The sequence below is a fragment of the Umbelopsis ramanniana genome (genome assembly GCF_025399195.1).
Source record: "Umbelopsis ramanniana AG unplaced genomic scaffold K450scaffold_20, whole genome shotgun sequence".
Classification (NCBI taxonomy): domain Eukaryota; kingdom Fungi; phylum Mucoromycota; class Umbelopsidomycetes; order Umbelopsidales; family Umbelopsidaceae; genus Umbelopsis; species Umbelopsis ramanniana.
In genome coordinates this window covers 168,973-189,852 of record NW_026252106.1, presented here as the reverse complement: position 1 = coordinate 189,852, position 20,880 = coordinate 168,973, and the positions used below count along the sequence as shown (strand labels likewise).

Below are 20,880 nucleotides of genomic sequence, written 5' to 3'. Positions count from 1 at the left end.
TCCTTTGTGGGTCTTTACCAGCGATGGCTCACTTTTTCTACTTGCTCTCTTGAAGACAAAGTAGAAAACCTTTACACTCGTCGTTTTTCTCAATACGTCTGTGTCAAATAATAATACGGTTGGTATCATTTACCGTTGGAAAAGCGTCCAAAACACACTGAGCCGCATCCGATCACATCATGTTACTCCCCCCCTCTCTCTCTAGCCAGCTGACAGTCTTTCTTTTTGTATAACATTTCCGTCGCTTTCAACTGTATATTTTTATATGATATGAATACTTTTGACCATAGCTTTTTGTTTCACGGCAATAAAAGCAAAGTGAAGATAGGGTAAGTGATATCAAGTGCTGTTCCTGACAATCGTCATGTCATGCACGCAACTTGCCATGGTTGTAATTCCACTATCCAATTTTGGGGCATCGGTGGGGGTTGAAATGTAAGGTTTCTAGTAAATACCTGGGCAGAGGATCAAATGTTGAACAGAGCTTATAGCAACGCTATGAATGAAATACTCACCGGATTATTCGCCCTTTGCCACTCGGTAAGAGTAAAGAGAGCCCATAGCTATGTAGAAAAATGGTGGGTGAGCAACGTTGAGGCTGGTGTGAGGGGGGGGGGTAGTAGGTCATTTTGATCACCAAATGCGGCTCCAGCAAAAAATAGCATCGAACGACTTTTGCTTTGACACAGATATGTGATAAAATGTAATATGAAAGTTCATGACATGACTTCAGTTAGTAGGGATCACTTGCTGGTTAGAAAGAACGCTGTGCCACTAGCTGTGGTGGTATGTATGGCTCCTTGCTACGCCCAAAGATAGCGATTAGAAACACTTTTCATACTCTAAAAAACTTTTTTGTTTTATTCAAGTAAAAGTGACGATGATATTGAAGATGTAATCTTGCTATTAATCAGTCAGAACATATATTGGTGTGTATTATTGGTATAGGTAGGTGACTGACTGGGTTGATGCAATTGTTTTTTTAAGGGAACACCAAAAAAAAGAAAAAAATGACTAGTCGCGCGGTGTATATTATCATTTCTACGTACAATGACGGATAGGGCAGGTTTGTTGCTTAATGTATGTACTCTATGTTGAATTTTTGCACCAAAGCTTATAAGCGGAAAGCGCGCCGCTGATAAACCCTGTCCATGCCTGGAAACCGTTGGAAAATTGGCATTGGAACAAATCATAACCACAGAAGCCGCCATCCATTATTGTCTTGATGAAAGATACGTGTAGCCAGAAAAGTTTGTCCTGCATTGCTGTCCATTCCCGTAGCAAATTTTGCTGGTCGTTTCGGTCTATCCATGATAACTGGTCCCCCCGTGTTGTAGCAGAAAACAATGACATGGGCTGATCGTTACGGGTATCATTCGGGTCTGTTTGTGGATATACAATATGTAGGTTTTCGGTTTTCCATTGCTTCATCTTGTGCTGTTGAGCCACGATGTCTCTTATCATTCGCTGGGTGTCGATCAAAATAGCCGCAAACCAACACCGATAAGACCAGGGCTCCGCTTTTTTGGCCCACGATGCTGGCAGAACGTTGATTTTACTCAGACAGAAAATGTCATCGGCCAAGTCGTTACCGATACCAAAAATAAGACTCATGATGCTTAAAAATGAATCTACTTGCTGTATCGTCGTTTCTGGCACTTTTTTTGGTGATGTATAAGCAGCATTATAAAGCTCAGCCGTAGGCTCAATGATATGACCAAGACGAATTATCTTTCGGGTGGTTGAGAAGTTAGACGCCAAAGCAGACAGACTGCTGAACATCCTCCATTTCTTATCAATATAACCATGATGTAATATGATTTTGATGAAGTACTGTATTAACTTGAGTGCCTTGTCACGACCGTCAGTAAGCGTCAAAACTTGGCGAAGAATAGTGACAGGTGGCTTTGCTGTCGGCTGCTGTGCTTTGCTTGATATCGAGACATCTTTAAGGGATAATAATGGTGGGGTGAGCGGAGGAGTGAGGTTGTGCTCAGTGTGAATGTCGGTTGTGGTGGTCATTCTGAAGAGAGGTAAAAAGCCAGAGCCCCAAAAAAATGCTTGAGCCATTAAATCTGGGCGACGATTTAATTATAACTTCCGCGGAATTGTTCTTGTCCCTCTTCCGCGGCTCAGAAAAAATAGTTCTTTCCATAAGCTGCTGGCATGTTTACACCCAATTATTGCTTATACACTGTTTCTGCACTCTGATATGAGACCGTATTAACTTATATTGCTATGTTATGACCGCTTCATATTGAGGTTTGGCCTCCAAACGTCGTCATGGGGCACCGACCTTTCAGGAGAATGCGAAAATCGACCAATCACATTTTGGCTGGTTTCCCTTCAGTAGCACGACGAGGCTGAAATGCCCACATACAAAGAAAAATATGCAATGTTGTTAGTCCGTTTAAATCTGGCGAACAAAAGCGTTCGACGTTGAAGGGAGAGAAAAATATTTGTTTTTTATTTGCTACCTATTTCGTATTTCAGATGGTGTAGGGGATGCTTTTAACATCCACTCAAGGAGAGTTTCAGAACTTTCAATAGGAGGACTTATATAAAGTATGCTAGTAAGCTCGTTTCAGCAGATTGTAACGCAGTGAACTATTTTGTAGAAAAGTATATGCAGCGTAACGGAAACTGATTGTCCATCATTGCTGCTAGCAGACAATTTTAACACATTAAAAGGACAATATCTTTTACCAAGCTGTACAACACATAGAATGAACCAGCCTTAGGGCTGGCCAATTCAGAGCATTTTGAGAGCTGTTTGCTTGCCGTATTGTACATTGGTTGGATCGAATTTTTTTTGACAAGATGCATTCCATTCATGACAACGTCTCATTAATACTTTAGTATACAGAGCGATAGCCTTCAGTTTTACACAATATTGTCTTATAATTTTTGTTTTATCAGAAGCGTAGGAGGAAAATAAAATGAAATAAAATGACAGAGTTATGACCACGAGAAGAATTTCATTATAGGCAAAACAAGAGGAAATGCACTATCATAGTTGTTCTATGACGTGAAAGCATTGAGAAATAAAATGGAAAGGCGAATTAATGAAGAGAACAGATTACAATTGAGAAATTTTATAGTGCATGATGTATTGGATCCAATGCCATTCATGCCAATAATATAGTCAATAGACATTCTGTCAGAACCATTAGACTCTAAAGATTTAATGAAAACTTGAAGGCAAAGCAAGCTCCACCTTTTTGTTACAGCAAAACCTCTAACATTGGTGCCTTGACTCTCCCAATCATTATCATTCTATTACCGTTCGACACCGACTCAAATCGATCCATGCACTTGTTATGAATTCGTCTGCGCATTCTAAATGATAGAAAAAATCTCTATTTATTTGATTCTATATTCTTCTTACGATCTATGTATTCTCGGTGTGCTGTTGATTCGTTTCTTCGGTATTGGCGGCACTTGGGTAGGTGAAAATTTTGACGTACCTGGCAGTGGACTGCTTCAAGCTGGGATGAAAAAAAGGTGAAGAAAAAAAAAAGTGACTGTCATCTCAAATTTTGGACACAGAATTATTTATTGGCGGCACAGGCAAAGCAGTGTTCGGCCTCTTTTCTCATCCATCCGTTGCAATGGTAAATTATCACACCCATCCATCCATCCATCCATGCCATCCATCACGTATCATATCTTGCTAACACTATCCTTCTCTCTAGTCTCACAGGTATGATCATATTTCAGGCTTTCTTGATATGGCGGCAATGACTTGATGTTATCCGCTTCGAGCCAATGTTCGAGTCAATGAACTTAGTCTGACACTATGTCTATTCTTCCTCCACTTATAGAAAGTTCGAGGCTCCCAGACACGGCCATCTTGGTATGTACTCGACGGCAGCAATATGTTACCAACCGTATATTTCATAATTCTAATCTTTGTCCACATTTAGGTTTCCTTCCTCGGTGTGTAACATTTCCCGTCCATGATCTCGTTGCGAGATCTCTGTGACCAAAACTAACCTGAAAATTTTTCTATTTTAATTTAATAGCAAGCGTTGCGCTTCCCACCGTGGTCGCGTTAAGTCCTTCCCCAAGGATGACCAATCCAAGCCCGTCCACTTGACCGCCTTCATGGGTTACAAGGCCGGTATGACTCACGTTGTTCGTGATCTTGACCGTCCTGGTTCCAGTAAGTTGAACATCTAAGGCATTTTGATTTTTAGAAAAAATTTTCGTTGCTAAATGTCGTTCTTCATGCTAAACAGAGATGAACAAGAAGGAGATCGTCGAGGCTGTCAGCATCGTTGAGACCCCTCCTATGGTCATCGTTGGTGTCGTTGGTTACGTCGAGACCCCCCGTGGTCTTCGTACCCTCACCACCGTCTGGGCTGAGCATCTTTCCGACGAAGTCCGTCGTCGCTTCTACAAGAACTGGTACCGCTCCAAGAAGAAGGCCTTCACCAAGTACGCCAAGAAGTACTCTGAGGGCTCCAAGGAGATCACTCGTGAACTCGAGCGTATCAAGAAGTACTGCAGCGTCGTTCGCGTCATTGCTCACACTCAAGTCCGCAAGGCCAAGATTGGCCAGAAGAAGGCCCACGTTATGGAAATCCAAGTCAACGGTGGTTCCATTGCCCAAAAGGTTGACTGGGCCCGCGAGCACTTCGAGAAGGAAGTCGAAGTCACCTCTCTCTTCGAGCAAGACGAGATGGTTGATGTCATTGCTGTCACCAAGGGTAAGGGTTTCGAGGGTGTTACTGCCCGTTGGGGTACCAAGAAGCTTCCCCGTAAGACCCACAGAGGTCTCCGTAAGGTTGCCTGTATTGGTGCTTGGCATCCTTCCCGTGTCATGTACTCTGTTGCCCGTGCTGGTCAGGACGGTTACCATCACCGTACTGAGATCAACAAGAAGATCTACCGTGTTGGCAAGGCTGGCGACAAGAAGTCTGGCGCTACTGAGTACGATATCACTGAGAAGGATATCACCCCCATGGGTGGTTTCCCTCACTACGGTTTCGTCAGTGAAGATTTCTTGATGATCAAGGGTGGTATTGCCGGTACCAGAAAGCGTGTTGTCACCATCCGCAAGTCCCTCATCACCCACACCAAGCGTTCCGCTCTCGAGAAGGTTCAACTCAAGTTCATCGATACCTCTTCCAAGTTCGGTCACGGTCGTTTCCAGACTGCTGCCGAGAAGCAGGCTTTCATGGGTACCCTCAAGAAGCAATTGTAAATTTCTTAAAAAGTTTACAACCGACCATGTCTATTTTACGATGCTTTCACTTTTAAAAATCTCCAATACAAAATAAAAGCAAGACACTGTGTTTGATGAGAGATTGTTACAACCTTGTTTTATAATTTTTTCGCGCAGTATGTTACTTGAAATTTTTGCCTGCCCACAGTGTCCCAACAGTCACATTAGCGCTGAGAGGCAGAGAGAGTCCGCCGCTTGAGAGTGAATTTCGTCGTTAACGTACCCGCTGACCATCCATGGAATTTCAAGGATTCCCCCGAATTCATAGTATATTTTTTGCTGTCTTTGACAATGACAAGGGTCCAGTTGTACAGCATCAAGTTCCAGAAGGAACCATCGTTCCACATTCGCCTGAAACCGATCCTTCCAGCTCCAATGGTCTGAATGATGCACTCTTTTGCACAAAGCCTATTATTGACTTTGAGGCGATCAGCGAATACATCATTACCAAAGAACAGTTGAACGGAAGACTGGTTTCCGTATGTAACAACAACTATAAAGTCATGGGTGTTCCGGTTTGCATAACGGATCATGTTCGCTACAAACTACTTCGAACCAAGTACCGATTCAATCTATGTTTTGTCTTCGAGAGAGATGCAGAGACGAGTAGCTACGAACCAATTGTTCAAAAGATGGCTACTGTTTTGGAGGTTTTGGAGGTACCTATTCACGTTCCTAGGTGGTTTTGGCGTCAGCTCTTTTTTTTTCTCTCTCAGATAAGATGAACTCATTTCATTTTTCAGCGAGAGAGCGATTTTCTCACAGGGGACACCACGAATTCTGGTGCAGTTACCATACAAAACGTTATTGAACAGTTATTGGAAGATCTCAATAGTTACTGCGAGTGCCAGATTCCCATAAGTAAGTCGACCTGTCGTATTGAAAGTATCTAAACCTGTCGCGTATTGACATAGCATACTATAAGATGATTCCAACACCATCAACCTCAAGCTGTTTCCAACCTATCCAAATCCTACGAGTGTTCAGAATTATCATGTACCTGTTTGCACTGTCGATCTTTCTTCAATGATGAGCATCAACTGGGATATCACTCTCTGCAAAGTAAGTGACAGAAAATGGCTGATGATACGGTGAATAAATTTGTCTCATACAGCTTGCCTGCAGATAATCAACCACATTAATGGAATCAGTTCAGTCCGGAAAATTGCGGACAAGGCAAATGTTAAAATAGAGTGGGCACGACAGAGCATCGAACACCTTTTGTAAGTGCATGCTGCCATTATTGGTCTCTATTTCTGCCCGTCGATACAACTCTAATTTTAATTTTTATTTTTTAAAAAAATAGATATTACGGATGCATCATTCTCATCGATATATACCAATTTTCCAACATTTATTCCATCAAACCAGAAGTTATGCAGCTTCTAGATGAAAAGAGCGGTTTACAAGAGGAGTGCATAGACTATGTAACCCTGCCAGAACATTCCCCACCTACCATATCACAGTTGTTCAAGCTGTACTGTGGCTTACAACATGGTATAACGTTAAAGAGCCTGATAACGAATAATCGAGAGCAGGCAGAGAATATTGATTTACGGTAAAGTTCTTTGACGTCAGCCAATTGATGCAGAAGATGATACTAATATTAGCTACACCTAGGCGGTTGATCACATTTGGTGTGATTAAGGGTCTCATTTATCGTGTATACAAATACCCGATGCTAGTCAATTTGACTACAGCAGCCAGCGTTTCAGCTGAGACTCTCCCCAGCAATGTCATCAACCAAAATACCGGAGGGCCTCTCGATTCTCAACTACTGTCCTTCCTGGATGGAAACCACCATTATGATGAAATATGCACTGAACTGAGATGTTCGCCCAAAGAACTGGATGAGCAATTGGGTTATACCACCAATGTCGACAGTGTCACCAAGCAACTGGCAGGTTTGGATTCCAACGAAGCTGGAGATACTGTCAGCGTGGATTCTCGTGCTGTGTTAGGTGATTCCATCAACAACTCAAATGGTAGCATGGATCTATGGGCTGTCCGATTTGTCTTTCGATAAGCTATATTGTAGACGCATACATTGTAAATTATATACCTATAAAAAATACATCTTGATTTTTTTTAATTCACATCTTAAATGACATAATATGGTTGCCGGTGTTGTATGATGCTTGGCGATGTATTGACATAAATCTGTAGGATTGGAAGGGGATAAAGAAGATGGTATTGGTCACATTGTTCATTATTTGAATTCGATAAAATAAGCGTAAGTAATCTAATGTACAGGGGAAAAGAATAGCTGCTGATACGTGCGAAAAGAAAGATAACAGGAGAAAAAGATAAAAATGGGCTACACAGATGAGATAGGTTCTGGCTGATCTGGGATTATTCCCAAGCGGTTGACAAATAGCCAATATCTGTTGTTGAATGTCGCCTCAGTTCACGTTCATTTGGATTGATTGGAACCATCTTGGGGTATCGAAATGCTGCGAAATCATCAGTGACCTCCGAGTAGGAACCGATCAGCTTGTTGACGGACCTGCCTTTGTGAAGACTTATTCCTCCAATGGAATTTCTTTTTGATTTGGGCGATGTGACACTGATACCTGAGTCATAATCTTCCTTCACACCATGTTGTTGTGTTTGTCGACGTTGAGCGAGCGCTTTTGATCCAGAAAGCATAAAAGATGTTTTAGTTGACTTGCTTGTTAGTAATTTCAAAGGTTCTGATAGTTTTTCAAACAGGTTGATAAACCGGCTGGACCTTCGCCTTTTAGATTGTTCATGCCACATTTCGTTCCCTTCTTCATGAGCTTCCATGACATCGGTCAAAACAGTGGTACGACGCCTGTTGACACCCAGAGAACTGGCTGAAGTATTGTTGCGAATGCTGTGGCCAAGAGAAAGTTTGGTCTTGTTAGGATCGCAAATGGTGTCACGAATCAATTCCGAGTTTCCCGGTGCCTCAAGGGGTATCAACTCTTGAGCTTGTGTTAAAGCGGTTTCTCTCAATTCAGCCTCAGCCTTAAGTATAGTTTGTTGCATGTTGACGAAACATAATATCAATTGCGCCTTTGTTTCACGAGACGACGGGCACTGAGCGAAACAAGGAGAAACAGGCAGGTCAGTACAAGTAATGTTGGGGACACCACTGATCAATCACATATCGAGAATACCTACCATATGGGTATGTGTTATCAAGTTCGCTTCATTCAAAGGGCTTTGGTAGGGTTCAAGGTCTTCTTCTTGTACGATGAGCGCTCGTGGGACTTTGAAGTCAAGATTGACAGCATGTTGTTCTCGCCTAGTGGCCGGTGGAGGAATGGTCAAAATATCCATTGGGCGACAACCACTTGAATGCTGTGAGGTGAAGATGAGAAGATAGATTGAAAGAGAAGCAGGTTCAAGGCTAGGAATAAAAAGCAACAAGGGCAGTTGGCCTGCCTCGGTGGCGCTAACCTGCAATGAGGGATTCTGTCTTATTCAGGAAAGGCCACCTGAGGTTTCGTCCCAAGGTTGCTTTTCCGTGGTTGGACTGCCGATCTCTAATAACAAATAACTGTTCGAGGAATGGAGAGACAAGGGCATCCAGTTGTTGATTCTTTACTTGTTCCATTCTATTACTGTGTGGGCACTCTCATCAAACCATGGTGAGAAAGTAACGAGGTCAGGAGACTGAAGGAAGAGTCTGGCTCCTTCTCATTCAAACGGCGACGATTGCCATAAAATCATCAAATCCGGCGTTTCAAGCATCCCCACACTGCTGCGTCAATTTGAGTTGCTGCCTACGCTTAAACTTTCACGATAGGCCATCTTTTCTTTTGTTTTGAGTGCAGTCAATAATAAATAATACTTCCATAGCTTGCATGTGATGCTCAGCTTTTCTACTCTTCGTTTTTTTTATAATTTTTTTTATTTTTATAATTTTTACCAATAGTATAATTTATGCAGGCTTATTAGGGTGAAAGTAGTTTTAAGCCTACAGACGTGAATCGACACAAAGGGGTTATCGCGTTGATGAATGCAGAGCAGCCAGCCAGCTGATATTTTGCTCATACTGTAAATTTATATAAAGAAAGTCACAGGTTGTAATCTATCTACTTGGTGAGCACAGACTCTACCAACAGCCGCAGGCAGTCGTGCTTAAAAAACCGATCCTCTTGGTGATCATGGAACAATTTCAGACTGCCTCCTCCACATCCCCAGTTGATGATTACATGTCAGATCCCTTACTAGAACGCCAAGCTCATCCGTCAGCTGCTCCACCACCCCAAGAGAAGTCTCACAGTTTCGACCGTTTGTTTCTAAAACGACTTGGTCGTTTACTGCGATTATTGTTTAAAGGAACAGACGGTTCCATACTCAAATCCAGCATTCTCTTGCCGTATTCTATTTTCCTTCTGTTAAGCTGTGGAGTCGAAGTTATCGTCTGGTTCGTAGGTCTGATACCCAGTCGATTTTATGCCGTGCTGGGATCCTTGGATGTTGAAGGTTACTGGAAGGTTCTTTTTCAAAGCTTGGGCTTCGTATTTTTGGTTGCTGTGGTACGTCTTCTAATCAATCAATTGAGCTTTCCATTCATCATGTTCATTAAGCCTTTGTTCTAAATATCATTGCTTAGGGCAAGAGTTTGCAGACTTTTTCAAGCAAGATTCTTGCTCTTCAAATCAGAAGGATATTGACAGAACATATTCAGGCTTGCTACGTCAAGCCAAAGACAATATACCGAGTTCTTCTCTTTCATGAAGACATTGATAACCCGTAAGCTGGAAATTTTATACCAACGCTTTTTTCTCAATGTTTGTTAGTTGCTGACTGCTTTTGCCTTCCAGGGACCAGCGTATCACACAAGACATTGATAGGTTTGCAGAAGCTGCTCGCGATATTGTTGAACCTCTCGTCATTACACCAGCACTTATCGTATATTACACATGGAAGTGCTGGGATGTCGGTGGTTATCTCGGCCCTCTTTTTATTTACAGCTACTTCATTGTTGGCTCAGTTATCAGCAGCTATTTAATTAAGCCTATTGTTGAGCTGGTATTCAGAAAGGAATCATGTGAAGGAGACTTCCGGTAATGACTGAAATAACGATTATATTGTGCTTAGCAAACACTGATATATTAACTTCTGTTTGCGTCAGTTATCTTCATGTCCGACTTCGTGAATACGCAGAATCCGTTGCATTCAGTCGTGGTGAAAAGGAGGAACAAATTAGAGCTGACAGATCGCTTAATACCTTATTGGGTGCTCAGCGTAAAGTTATCAATAGAGAGCTACCTCTTGAAGGTAAATCATATGCGAGGTTAGCGTTTGTTACAGGCATTATTCAAAGACTGAACATCACTTTACACCAGCCGTTAAGCAAATTCATTCTTATTTTGGCTCCATTTTGAGTTACATCATTATATCCATTCCAATACTTGCCGGAAAATATGATACTAGCGACCCCAGCAAGATTAGCGAGATCATTAGCAAGGTAAGGCGGTTGGTTCATTACGGATATACCAGTTGATGAGATGTCATTTTGACTGTTTTATACTTGAAGAATACCTTTATTTCAATGTACCTGTTGTGGAAATTCTCGTCAATCATCGAACAGGCCACAAAGCTTTCTGATTTGGCTGGTTATACAGCGCGTATTTCGGAGCTGTTTGAAGCCATCAATGTCATTGACAATGACTTAGAAAACGTCGAGATCGACTACCCTTATCAAGATGGCAGCCCAGAAAGGTATATAACAGATAGCTTTCCTTTAGCCTGTAGCTGAATGTTAAACATGTCCTTACTCGGCTCTTCATTTCTTTAGCGAGCCTTTCATTGCTTTTGACAAGGTCACCATTGCATCTCCGTCTAAGAAGATTCTCATAAGCGACTTCACTGCGCGTTTCTATACTGGAAACCATGTATTGATTACTGGTCCAAATGGTAAGCTAATTTCTTCTCCATTTATGTATGATCCTTTTCGCTCGCTGGATATCTGATAAAGTTAATCCCTTTTGAAGGTTCTGGAAAATCTTCAATGTTAAGAGTCATTGCGGGATTATGGCCATGCACTAAAGGTACGGTAATAAGTCGTGTGAACTTTAGTCGACTCGTAGCTTTTTCTCACACCTTTACTCTAGGTCACATTCAGCTTCCAAGCAACCATAATGGGCAGAAGAGCATGTACTTCTTACCTCAATCATCATACCTCACTTTCGGCTCCTTACGTGACCAAATTACCTACCCAAATTTAGCATCTAACACTGAAAGTAAGTCGACTTGAAGACAGTGCTCATATCCTATTTAATATAGCAGTTTCTCATATCCCTCTGCATTAGTTTCAGACGAAGATATTCGAGCTCTTCTCAAGAAGACTCGTCTTTCTCATGTTGAGGATCTTGTGGACTCGTTCGATACACAGTATGGCAACGAGTGGTACAAAATGCTCTCTCCTGGTGAGCAACAAAGACTCGCCTTTTGTAGAGCCTTTTATTGGAAACCAACTTTCTTAAGTAAGTGATCTATCAATCATCATATTCTTTTGACCGCGCCAAATATTCAACTGATTGTAATAGTTATGGATGAGGCCACCAGTGCCATTGACGAAAGCACTCAAAGCCACCTTCTCCAGATGGTGCACGAAAGTGGCAGTACCATGATATGTGTCAGCCATAACTCCTCTACACGCAATCTATTTGATACATTTGTTACATTTAACGGCAATGGAGAGTGCCGCGTTAGTCATAGCCAAGATATAGATATTAATGATGATGCCTTGGACAAAGCGGTGTTGCGGGATCCCTGGTCACTTTCGGATGAATAAATTGCCCTCAATCCCCGAAACTATTTTATTTTTTCCATTCAGGAACTCAATTCATTTTTCTTGCATGCACTGTGGAGCTTTACAGCATGCCGCCTAGCATTCTCGACCAGGAAGAGGAACTCCATTCTTTCAGTAGGAATGGCGGTGCCAAAGTTTTATACAAGGTTAGACACTGCATAGCATACCTGGAATATTGACACGCTCAAGCACCAACCATCTTGTTACTTTCGCCATTCAGTTCCCAGCTAGGCTGATATCTATCACTCATACCATCTTTGCCTACTGTAAGTAAACTGATTGTTGCTGCGTTGAAGCGCGTTTTTATTCAAGGTCAATATCCATCTTTAGGTGCCTTTTTCTTGGCGCTCATTTTTGGGTGCTATTTCTCTTATTACAAGATTGTTCAAAATGAGCATTATGGTTATCCAGAGGTAGGGTGATTCGGACTGTATAATATATCAAGTGGTAGGAATCTGTTTTAATATTGGTCTGAACACAATTCATATTTATTGTACGTAGGAATGGTTTCCCAGTGTTAGTGCAACCACTGGTGATCGGTACCCAGCACGAGCCATCTTTCAAATTTTCATCGCTTTGACATCAGGACCACGTTTCGCTTTAGTCTTCTTGTGGTATTTGCTTATAACTAAGTCTGCGCGTACAGCTTCTAAAGGCTTTGGGAAGTTTTTGCTCACTGTTGGCCTAATTCGCACTGTATCTTGCGGTGGCTGGGTCTATATTACATCCTCCGACGACCACGACACTCACGATATCGCCATGATTTTGTACCTATTGTGTACCTTACCGTGGCAATACGGCGTATGGAAGACTACACCTAGATCTAGTCATAATGCTGCAAAGTGGCGAAAAATATTTACTGCATTGTTCTTCGGCACCCTTCCACCCATGATCTACTATTTCATACAGCACAAAGTCCATCGAGTTTCAGGAGGTAAGAAAAAATCTTGAATGATGAAAAATAAAAGGGAAGGGATAACAAGCTGACACCATTTCCATCCTCGGACTCAACCCTCATCCGCTAGCCTACACGATATATGCCTTCTTTGAATGGTCGTTGATCATTTATGATGTCGCTTTTGATGCTGTTACTGCACTGGATTTCCAACGGTTTGAATTCACAATTCAGGATCTCTCTGCTGTACACGGTCACGGCGATATTGATGACGATAAGCATGGGTTTGTGGAATAAATTAATATCTATTCAATCTTGTTTTTGGATGGCCATTTCTACTGACACTTTGTTCTCTATGGCTGATTTTTTTTGTGCCTGAAAATGCGTACTTGATAGAGAACAAATGGCTTTGCCTAAAAATCCAAAAGCTTGGAAGAAGCTTCAAGGCTACATAGGAGAAATATATCTTGGTATGCCCTTGTGTGATATTGTCATATTTACATCAACTCTATCAATAATCGTCGCTCTCAATCAAATGTAGCCTTCGTCTTCTGGTCTATGCTTACTTCACTCGGTTTACTTATTTGGTAGGATTAGCAATGAGCTCATCAATGATAGCTGCCTTGCAAGGTGGATTTGCTAATGACTTTGTTTATCGCTAGGTATTTCCCATTGTTCAATATGGGCATCTCTGGATATGAAGTATTGCTATTTGTTACGATCTCTCCTTGCTTATTGGGCAATCGTTCCGTTCAAACCACTGTATACAAGAACCGCTATCTGTTCCATTTACTGTCGTTGACGGGTGTTGCTTCCTATTTGGTTGAAACTCCGTCACGAAGACTTATCATCACTGCCTTTGGCGTTTCCGTCAGTATCCTCACTTGGATGTCAACCTTCATCGGGTCTAGTGCCGATCCAGTGCAGTTCGAGAGAAATGTCTTGGTATGGGGAACCGGTCTCACTTTTTTCAATTTGGTGAAGCTGGCTTGGGCAACTGAGTCACCCATTTGGCCGACTATGAAAGCTTCCACTGGCGGTAAGTAAAGCAATCAGTCACTATTATAGACAATGTGGTTTTTTTTAACGTCACCTTTCTGTATGCTAAGGATGGAATGGCACCGGCTTGTTGCTTGGTATTGCTGCTGTTGTTAGTGGCATATTAAATAACAAGAAGGATAACCAGTATATGGGAAGGTCGCTGTCTTCTCCTCTTCTGAAATCAGCATCCAAAGATGGTTCATGGGCATATGCTGCAACTGGATTTGGGTCCCTGTTGTTCGCATTGCATTCCATGTATACGGATTCTTCCCTCATCATGCGATGGACAGTTACAGGATATCCTCATTATGGCCCTTCGCCGGTCCCTTGGGGTGTTTTGACTATTTTCGTTCTTGCGGTTGGCTTGGTACTGTCATTCAACCAACAACTGGTTTTGAATATTCTTTGGTTTGTCTTCGGCTGCACTTCCTGCTTGATATTCTATGGATGTTCAGGATGGTTAGGCTACATTGGTGGGCTTCTTTTGGGACTATACCTAATGTCATTGATCCTCGTCCTTCCAAAAGCTATGGCAATTTATTCACCCATGAAGACCATGCTACTTGCTTTCATGGTGTACAATTTCTTGTGCTTAGCTCACGTTTGGGTTGTTGCCTACGAATTTGTTCCAGGTGGCGTATACGCTCGCGAACGTACCAATTGGGTCTTGTCCTGCACCATGGCTTTTATCGGCCTCGGTGTCTACAATGCCAAATTAGCTCTCCAACCCAATAGACCGGAAAAATCCCCCTACCGAAACCTTCTCCAGGAAGTGCGCAGCCACATTGGTGTTCTCTTGGCCGCTATCATTGCATTTTCTGCCATCATATCCGTCGGACGAGTTCTTACCGCTGGATCGATTGTTCCCTACCACCCTGAGCAGAAGATGTTCACAGCTGGCATTTGGACCATTCATTTTGCTCTAGATAATGATATGTGGGCCAGCGAAAGAAGAATGAGAGACGCTGTTCGGGATCTGGAACTCGATGTAATAGGTATGCGCAGAGGCTTGGCTTAGAATTAGTTCTGAAGGCATTGATCACTGATCCCATCTGTCATTATAGGCTTTTTGGAGTCGGACACTATGCGTATCATCATGGGCAATCGTGATTGGGCGCAGTACATTGCTGAAGATCTGGGATACTACATTGACTATGGTCCGGCTACCATGACGCATACATGGGGGTGTCTTATGCTTTCGAAGTTCCCCATCAAAAAGTCTGTGCACCACCTTCTTCCTTCTCCTATCGGTGAATTAGCTTGTGCCATCCATGCCACATTGGATGTGTATGGGCAAGATGTCGACTTCATTGTCTCACATAATGGCCAAGAGGAGAACCTCTTGGATCGTCAACAGCAAACCGCAGAATTAGCCCGAATTATGCGTGAGAGCCAGAATCCGTTCGTGTTCCTGGGCTATGTGGTGACCAAGCCTTTCCAACAAATATACAACATGCTCTATGATGGTGGGCGAATCAATGATATAGAACCATCGGATGATGATCGCTGGTGTGAATACATTGGCTACCGCAAGCTGAACAGAGTTGGCTATGCAAGGATTACACATGGCGGTATTACCGACACCGAAATACAAACCGGTAAATTTATTCTAGAAAATGATAACTTAGATCAATGGAAACCTTCCTATGAGCGTGAAGACGAAGCCAATGTTCCACAAGCGCTTCGTTATCCTGAGATTTTCAAAGGTGAAGGAATCCGTAATCACCGATTCCATGTTACTCCCAACAACGAACCAATATACTACAGACCGTCTTAAGTAGATACAGACGACACATTCTCTTTAATACCAATAAAATAAATCCATAAAAAGAAAGTGATACCAACATCCATTTTTTAAGTATTTCAGATTCTACAATAAAGACACGCCAGCCTAATACATACAATTGTGAATTGAAGAAAATATAATAAAGCATAAAGATTGGAACGAAGAATGAGAAATAGTACTAATTATAATAATGATTATGTAAGTTGAGAAGCAACAAAGTCCAGATACTCCAGGTATTTGAGAAACGCAGGTGTTACAGTTCCGATTTCGAGTATTTGACAAGACTGATCTTATTTCTAGCATAGAGATACAGGATTAGAAAGGATTAATTGTGGTCCACATTGATATATTCGTCCAGCGATATAGTCGAGTCGTGTTCAATTTTTATATCACAGTTTGGTATGATGTTAAGTGTATGATTGGGGGACAGATCGGTTTCGTACCAGTCAGAGGACCACGCGGGTGGAAGACACAGTGCTAGTTCGCAAAGTCGGGTTGACACCTCTGGTATCAAGGCATTTCCTTCTCTGGAAGATAATTTCTTAAAATAATCTTGTAATCCTTGCTCATCATGAAGAATCTTGATAAGTTCTTGGATGAAAGGGACGGTGGACAACTTGTCCAAGACTTTATCTATTGATTCATCACTAGCCTCAGAGCTATATGAGGCGTTTGATGGTGACGCAGTTAACGAGGACAGATCAAGAGTATTTGCTCCTTCGTCCATTAGGCAGTCCTTAAGTGAAACATCAAGCACTTCGTTCTTGATGCTATGCGTAGGATCGAACAAAAATGGCCTTTTCTCTTCATAGTCTGTATCAAAGGAAAGATACGAGATACTCTCGGGCGTAATGGATACATTGCTTGAAGCTTTCTCGGTCCATGCGCAGTCATTTGCATTCCCCTCGTGATTCACAAATAGATTGCTGTCCACCGACAATGCAGCTTGTTCCAGAAATTGCTCAGATTCAATTTTGATATCAGGAGATTTCGGACCGAGGGAGTCACAGTCTTGAACATCCGTACAGCCAGGTATGTCGTCCAAAACAACATATGCAAGAGCTTGTTCATCCATGTGCGCCAATGAGCCACCAGGGGTTTGCGATTTCGCATTTTCTGCTGTCGGTAAGTTTCCATCACCGCGTATGACTGCCATAATGTACTTTGCAAACAGGGGCTCTGTAGTATACTTAGACAATGACTGTAATGACGTACATTTCTCTACAGATATCTTGCTGATTCGTTTGTTACGAGTACTTTCTTCTTTTTTTTGTGGGGGGTTTTTGACAGCAGACCGCTTGTACTTCCGTTTAGTGCGGGCGACTTTAACTGGCTCAACCCTGTCGCTCACTGGTGGCAAATTCCTCCGTATCTTTTTCCGGGGTGGATTATCAGAGGTGAACTCTGTAGTAGAAGATGACAAAAGAAGACGCAAATCAGCCGGGAGCTTTCTTCTAGGCATGAACTTATAATCTGGGTACCTTGAGACAGAAGAGGCTACGTGTTACCATCATTAATTTCAGACGGATAAAAAAAGCGTTCTTACTTACAGTTTTTTATGCTTCAGCTTTTCCTGCTCAGCCAAATCTCGATAATGTTGCTTTACATCTTCTGATTCGTTTCGCCATAGATCAGCCACTAACTTGGAGATATTTCTGCTATTATTATCGATGCCGCATTCGACCAGTTTCGACGCTACTTCATTGCGATAAGACATGAAGCAATTTTTTGGCCGCGGGATTTCATGACCATGCCTAGTCAGTTTCACGCCGCTTTTTGATGGCACTTTTGTCAAATCTTCATCAGGCTTGCTTCGAACCCCATCAATGGCCAATGTTTTTGGCATTTCCGGATGGCGAAGAGCCAAGGTAAGAGGAACTAGAGAGAAAGTTGTACTCAGAATTATATTTATCTTCAATAAATGTGGCAAATAAAAGAAAATTTCTGCGAGCACGGGACAGTCTCTAATTTGCAAGTCTGTGTACCTGCGCTAAAATCAATGATCGCCCAGCGAATGGAAATGGCTGTGCGCTCAGGTGCGTTGTGCAAGCCAGTAAAAGGGGAAGCTTCTTACTACGCCATGTGGAGGACACAAGACCTAAATGGCATCAATTTAACATTTAGCTTCTCTGCGTGTACCATGGATGCCGAGGATCGGATCACCTCCCCCATTACCAAACCATTAACAAGTCAATATACTTTTCAATGATTATTGAAATAGATATTAAACAGGTCAGTTTGACTCGTTTTCCTGAGCTGTCTTCAGAAAACTCAATCAATCTTGTAGAGAAGATGGTTATAAAAAGGTGTCCCGATTTTATACCATATACGGTGCATTAGTTCGCCACTACTGTACGACAAATACTATTCCATGCTGTGGAGAAGCTGAGAGAAACACTTCTTATACCCTTTCCCATCCGACATTTTACGAATACAAAAATGGAGTTAGCATTCTGATTTCCCGATGGCCATTCGATATGTGATGTTGGCGTGAAGATAGAAGTTAGATGTAGTCAAATTTTTCACTCTGTTGCTGTTTCTTGGATGTGGATACCACTTTACCATCTACTAAACTAACCACAGTTTTTGCTGGTGATAACAGTATGTCACATCAGGTGATATTACCAAAGCTGTAGTGGCGAGATGCTTGCTCAGTTGCAACGCACGCACGTACCTGGCAAGACATTTTACCTTATCTCGTTGTGTGTAAATGTACGTGCGAATATACTATCATGTTTTTGTGCAGTAGTCTGCGTGATGTCTATTTGGTAGTAAACTTCGACGAATCTCTATCCTTCCCGCAACGATTTTGAATCGCAATAACGTTGGAATGTAAACGTAACTGAAGTGGTGTCCTGCAAATCTTTACCATCGAAAACCAACAATATACATCGCTGCTCAAACAGAGAGCATGGCCGCTTGTCTTCGGAAGTGCTTCTATAAATGGCGTGTTGTGCCCAACATGCCAATTATAGAATTGAAGTAAATGTGAGAGGGAGGTTGGCACACATTGTCATTCTTTGCATTGCATTTAACTTAGTTTGCGAGCACGTTCGATTGATTTCTTTGCGGATGGAATTCGCTACAATAAGACATGTTTTCTCAACTCTGAAGCGCAACTTCACCTCCAAGTAGAGAAAGGCATTCCCAATATGGAGTGCTTCTTAAGCCAGCCCAACCGTAATTGCGAATGCGGCAACATAAATAATCCACCATTGAGGGGCAATAGTAGCCAACGATGGTAAATACTGAAATGAGATGACCGCTTTTGTCACACAGCAACAAAAATTTACCCATAGATATCATATGAATCCCAAATCACACACTTGTATCAAACTTTCATGAGGTTGCTCAAGGTTAGTGAAAGTCAAAACGAACCCTTGCGCTTAGTAGCTCCCACGGTTTTTAGAGTGGCGGCAGTATAAATTTCAATATACTGGGTCTAACATCATAGGTTTAACGAAGCAGCTTTGTCTACTCCTTGCCTTCAGTCGAACGCGCGAAAAAGTCTATTCGGAATTTCAATCTACTATCTTCATCATAAGCCATACGAAGATAGTGGTGGTGATTATCACCAAAACAAGGCAGAATTGCAAACTGAAATCCACATTGCCATATGTACTTTTTGTACCTAAGTTGTAATTGATCACCAAACTCCAATGAACTTATCTCTATGGAAACCTTCATCTCATCATCCTCAAGGTCAGTATCTGTGATTTGAAAAAAAAAATTTAAAATTTTTACTAAAGCTAGTAGTGATGCGGGATACAGTATAGGTGTAGAACTGAAATATGAGAAGAGCAATGTACATGAATGAATAAAAAGAAATGGAGTGTGATGCAGTTGAAACATCGCACGTTACGAGACTTCGGATAAAGTAAAAGTCAAAAATTTTGAGGTATCAACGTTAGAATTGAAATGAGATTGATCAGCTGGAACAGTTAATCGTCTCTTTCCTTGCGTTTACGAGTCTCCTTTCCTTTGCCCTTGGTAGCACTAGAAGACGACTGAGCCTTTGACTTTGGTTGGGGAACTTCATCATCGCTAATGTCATCCTCGTCAACAAGGTCTTCATCGTCAATATCGTCGCTTGATTCGCTCTCATTGGAGGCAGCCTCAAATTCTTCATCGTCTTCGCTGTCATAATCATCCAAGTCAGCTTCCATGAAGGCTGCTAGGTCAGTCTTTTCGTCCTTGTCTGCTTCTTCAGCATCAGCGACATCAGTGCTTTCCTTAGCCTTGCCTTTTCCTTTAAAGTCCTTTGAAGGCTGTTCGGCAACATTCTCCGAAGAAGAGGCGCTGCTTGGTTCACCCATAGTTTCTTCGTCTTCATCTTCATCTTCATCTTCATCTTCATCTTCATCAAAGACAGACATAACAGCAACAGTGGCCTTTGGTGCTTTTTGTCGAGATGTACTTGAAGCTGCGCTTTTCATGAGTTCACTAACAGCTGATTTAACATCTTCAATGACCTGTTCGCGATCTTCCATAAACTTGTTATCGTCAAACCGATACTTCTTGGTAGGAGGGGCTTCCAGAGCCTTCTCAATCTTTTGCTTCAGTTTCTCGGCCTGTTCTTTTTCGCGCTCGGGCAGTGATTCCAAATATTCCGCTAGTCTATAAAACGAAGTTTAGTAAATCTATCGAGCACGCGTAGTAAATGCGAAAGTTGGGAAGATAATAACATACTTTTTAGCGTCGTTAACATCTTTGACTCGACGACCTTGAAGATCTCGGCACGCGTCGAAATTCGTACTCTTCTGCGCGTTCATGCGGCCACCCTGAGCACGAAGCATAGAGCCAAAACCTCCCTTTCCTCCAATCATACGAATGGATAAGTTGTAGACAATGGGTCCGCAGGTGTCATTTTCGTTGAAAATCGGGGCCGAGTCGTCAAGGTCCTTCCCTCCGAGGGTTGTGACTCTTTGGTCCGCCAACTGAATGCTTGTGATAGATTGCAGACGAGACTTCAAATCGCTGATAGTCGCATTGCCATCTGGATTAAAACCCAAGCAAAGTGGTTTCACGTCGGCAAATGTGTTGACAATGGCCTGAAAATTGTGATGCATTTCTGGGAAGGACGACTTAGCGACGGAACCCAATGGGAATTCCCAAAAAAATGGGAAGCTCCCAAA

General features: G+C 42.2%; 8 protein-coding genes across 8 annotated transcripts; 4 read left to right on the top strand and 4 right to left on the bottom strand.

Annotated features, from left to right (window-relative positions):
- Positions 1-766: 766 nt before the first annotated feature.
- K450DRAFT_236518 (uncharacterized protein) lies at positions 767-2,043 on the bottom strand. The gene has a single exon (XM_051588267.1). The coding sequence runs from the start codon at positions 2,020-2,022 to the stop codon at positions 1,090-1,092; it is 933 nt and encodes a 310-aa protein (XP_051445626.1). The 5' UTR covers positions 2,023-2,043; the 3' UTR covers positions 767-1,089.
- Positions 2,044-3,694: 1,651 nt separating this feature from the next.
- K450DRAFT_236514 (uncharacterized protein) lies at positions 3,695-5,224 on the top strand. The gene is made up of 4 exons (XM_051588266.1): positions 3,695-3,856; positions 3,927-3,939; positions 4,026-4,165; positions 4,242-5,224. The coding sequence occupies exons 3-4, from the start codon at positions 4,108-4,110 to the stop codon at positions 5,207-5,209; spliced, it is 1,026 nt and encodes a 341-aa protein (XP_051445625.1). The 5' UTR covers positions 3,695-3,856; positions 3,927-3,939; positions 4,026-4,107; the 3' UTR covers positions 5,210-5,224.
- A 215-nt stretch (positions 5,225-5,439) lies between these two features.
- Positions 5,440-7,338, top strand: K450DRAFT_236489 (uncharacterized protein). Its single transcript, XM_051588265.1, has 6 exons — positions 5,440-5,889; positions 5,974-6,091; positions 6,156-6,292; positions 6,356-6,453; positions 6,537-6,788; positions 6,851-7,338. The coding sequence occupies exons 1-6, from the start codon at positions 5,467-5,469 to the stop codon at positions 7,254-7,256; spliced, it is 1,434 nt and encodes a 477-aa protein (XP_051445624.1). The 5' UTR covers positions 5,440-5,466; the 3' UTR covers positions 7,257-7,338.
- An 81-nt stretch (positions 7,339-7,419) lies between these two features.
- K450DRAFT_236486 (uncharacterized protein) lies at positions 7,420-8,930 on the bottom strand. The gene is made up of 2 exons (XM_051588264.1): positions 8,378-8,930; positions 7,420-8,293 (listed from the first exon to the last, which is right to left on the bottom strand). The coding sequence occupies exons 1-2, from the start codon at positions 8,534-8,536 to the stop codon at positions 7,583-7,585; spliced, it is 870 nt and encodes a 289-aa protein (XP_051445623.1). The 5' UTR covers positions 8,537-8,930; the 3' UTR covers positions 7,420-7,582.
- A 254-nt stretch (positions 8,931-9,184) lies between these two features.
- K450DRAFT_236483 (uncharacterized protein) lies at positions 9,185-12,050 on the top strand. The gene is made up of 11 exons (XM_051588263.1): positions 9,185-9,741; positions 9,819-9,958; positions 10,030-10,272; positions 10,341-10,486; positions 10,555-10,676; positions 10,746-10,930; positions 11,007-11,125; positions 11,203-11,259; positions 11,323-11,451; positions 11,521-11,694; positions 11,758-12,050. Exons 1-11 carry the CDS (start codon positions 9,367-9,369, stop codon positions 12,003-12,005), a joined length of 1,938 nt encoding a protein of 645 aa, XP_051445622.1. The 5' UTR covers positions 9,185-9,366; the 3' UTR covers positions 12,006-12,050.
- Positions 12,051-12,091: 41 nt separating this feature from the next.
- On the top strand, positions 12,092-15,736 carry K450DRAFT_270922 (uncharacterized protein; the record flags this gene model as incomplete). Its single annotated transcript, XM_051592983.1, has 10 exons — positions 12,092-12,169; positions 12,244-12,289; positions 12,354-12,436; positions 12,525-12,957; positions 13,049-13,202; positions 13,315-13,388; positions 13,460-13,505; positions 13,581-13,957; positions 14,028-14,954; positions 15,024-15,736. 10 exons carry the CDS (start codon positions 12,092-12,094, stop codon positions 15,734-15,736), a joined length of 2,931 nt encoding a protein of 976 aa, XP_051445621.1.
- Positions 15,737-16,070: 334 nt separating this feature from the next.
- K450DRAFT_270921 (uncharacterized protein) lies at positions 16,071-17,462 on the bottom strand (the record flags this gene model as incomplete). Its single annotated transcript, XM_051592982.1, has 2 exons — positions 16,071-17,226; positions 17,296-17,462. 2 exons carry the CDS (start codon positions 17,460-17,462, stop codon positions 16,071-16,073), a joined length of 1,323 nt encoding a protein of 440 aa, XP_051445620.1.
- A 1,985-nt stretch (positions 17,463-19,447) lies between these two features.
- K450DRAFT_236467 (uncharacterized protein) lies at positions 19,448-20,874 on the bottom strand. The gene is made up of 2 exons (XM_051588262.1): positions 20,435-20,874; positions 19,448-20,362 (listed from the first exon to the last, which is right to left on the bottom strand). Exons 1-2 carry the CDS (start codon positions 20,812-20,814, stop codon positions 19,687-19,689), a joined length of 1,056 nt encoding a protein of 351 aa, XP_051445619.1. The 5' UTR covers positions 20,815-20,874; the 3' UTR covers positions 19,448-19,686.
- Positions 20,875-20,880: the final 6 nt, after the last annotated feature.

Coding starts and splice junctions, on each gene's coding strand:
- K450DRAFT_236489 (XM_051588265.1), top strand. CDS start 5,467: ATGGAATTTCAAGGATTCCCCCGAATTCATAGTATATTTTTTGCTGTC. Junction 5,890..5,973: donor CTGTTTTGGAGGTTTTGGAG/GTACCTATTCAC, acceptor TTCATTTTTCAG/CGAGAGAGCGATTTTCTCAC. Junction 6,454..6,536: donor CAGAGCATCGAACACCTTTT/GTAAGTGCATGC, acceptor TTAAAAAAATAG/ATATTACGGATGCATCATTC.
- K450DRAFT_236486 (XM_051588264.1), bottom strand. CDS start 8,536: ATGGATATTTTGACCATTCCTCCACCGGCCACTAGGCGAGAACAACAT. Junction 8,294..8,377: donor TGATAACACATACCCATATG/GTAGGTATTCTC, acceptor TGTTTCGCTCAG/TGCCCGTCGTCTCGTGAAAC.
- K450DRAFT_236514 (XM_051588266.1), top strand. CDS start 4,108: ATGGGTTACAAGGCCGGTATGACTCACGTTGTTCGTGATCTTGACCGT. Junction 4,166..4,241: donor TCTTGACCGTCCTGGTTCCA/GTAAGTTGAACA, acceptor CATGCTAAACAG/AGATGAACAAGAAGGAGATC.
- K450DRAFT_236518 (XM_051588267.1), bottom strand. CDS start 2,022: ATGACCACCACAACCGACATTCACACTGAGCACAACCTCACTCCTCCG.
- K450DRAFT_236467 (XM_051588262.1), bottom strand. CDS start 20,814: ATGCATCACAATTTTCAGGCCATTGTCAACACATTTGCCGACGTGAAA. Junction 20,363..20,434: donor GATGTTAACGACGCTAAAAA/GTATGTTATTAT, acceptor TTCGTTTTATAG/ACTAGCGGAATATTTGGAAT.
- K450DRAFT_236483 (XM_051588263.1), top strand. CDS start 9,367: ATGGAACAATTTCAGACTGCCTCCTCCACATCCCCAGTTGATGATTAC. Junction 9,742..9,818: donor TCGTATTTTTGGTTGCTGTG/GTACGTCTTCTA, acceptor ATCATTGCTTAG/GGCAAGAGTTTGCAGACTTT. Junction 11,452..11,520: donor TTTAGCATCTAACACTGAAA/GTAAGTCGACTT, acceptor CCTCTGCATTAG/TTTCAGACGAAGATATTCGA.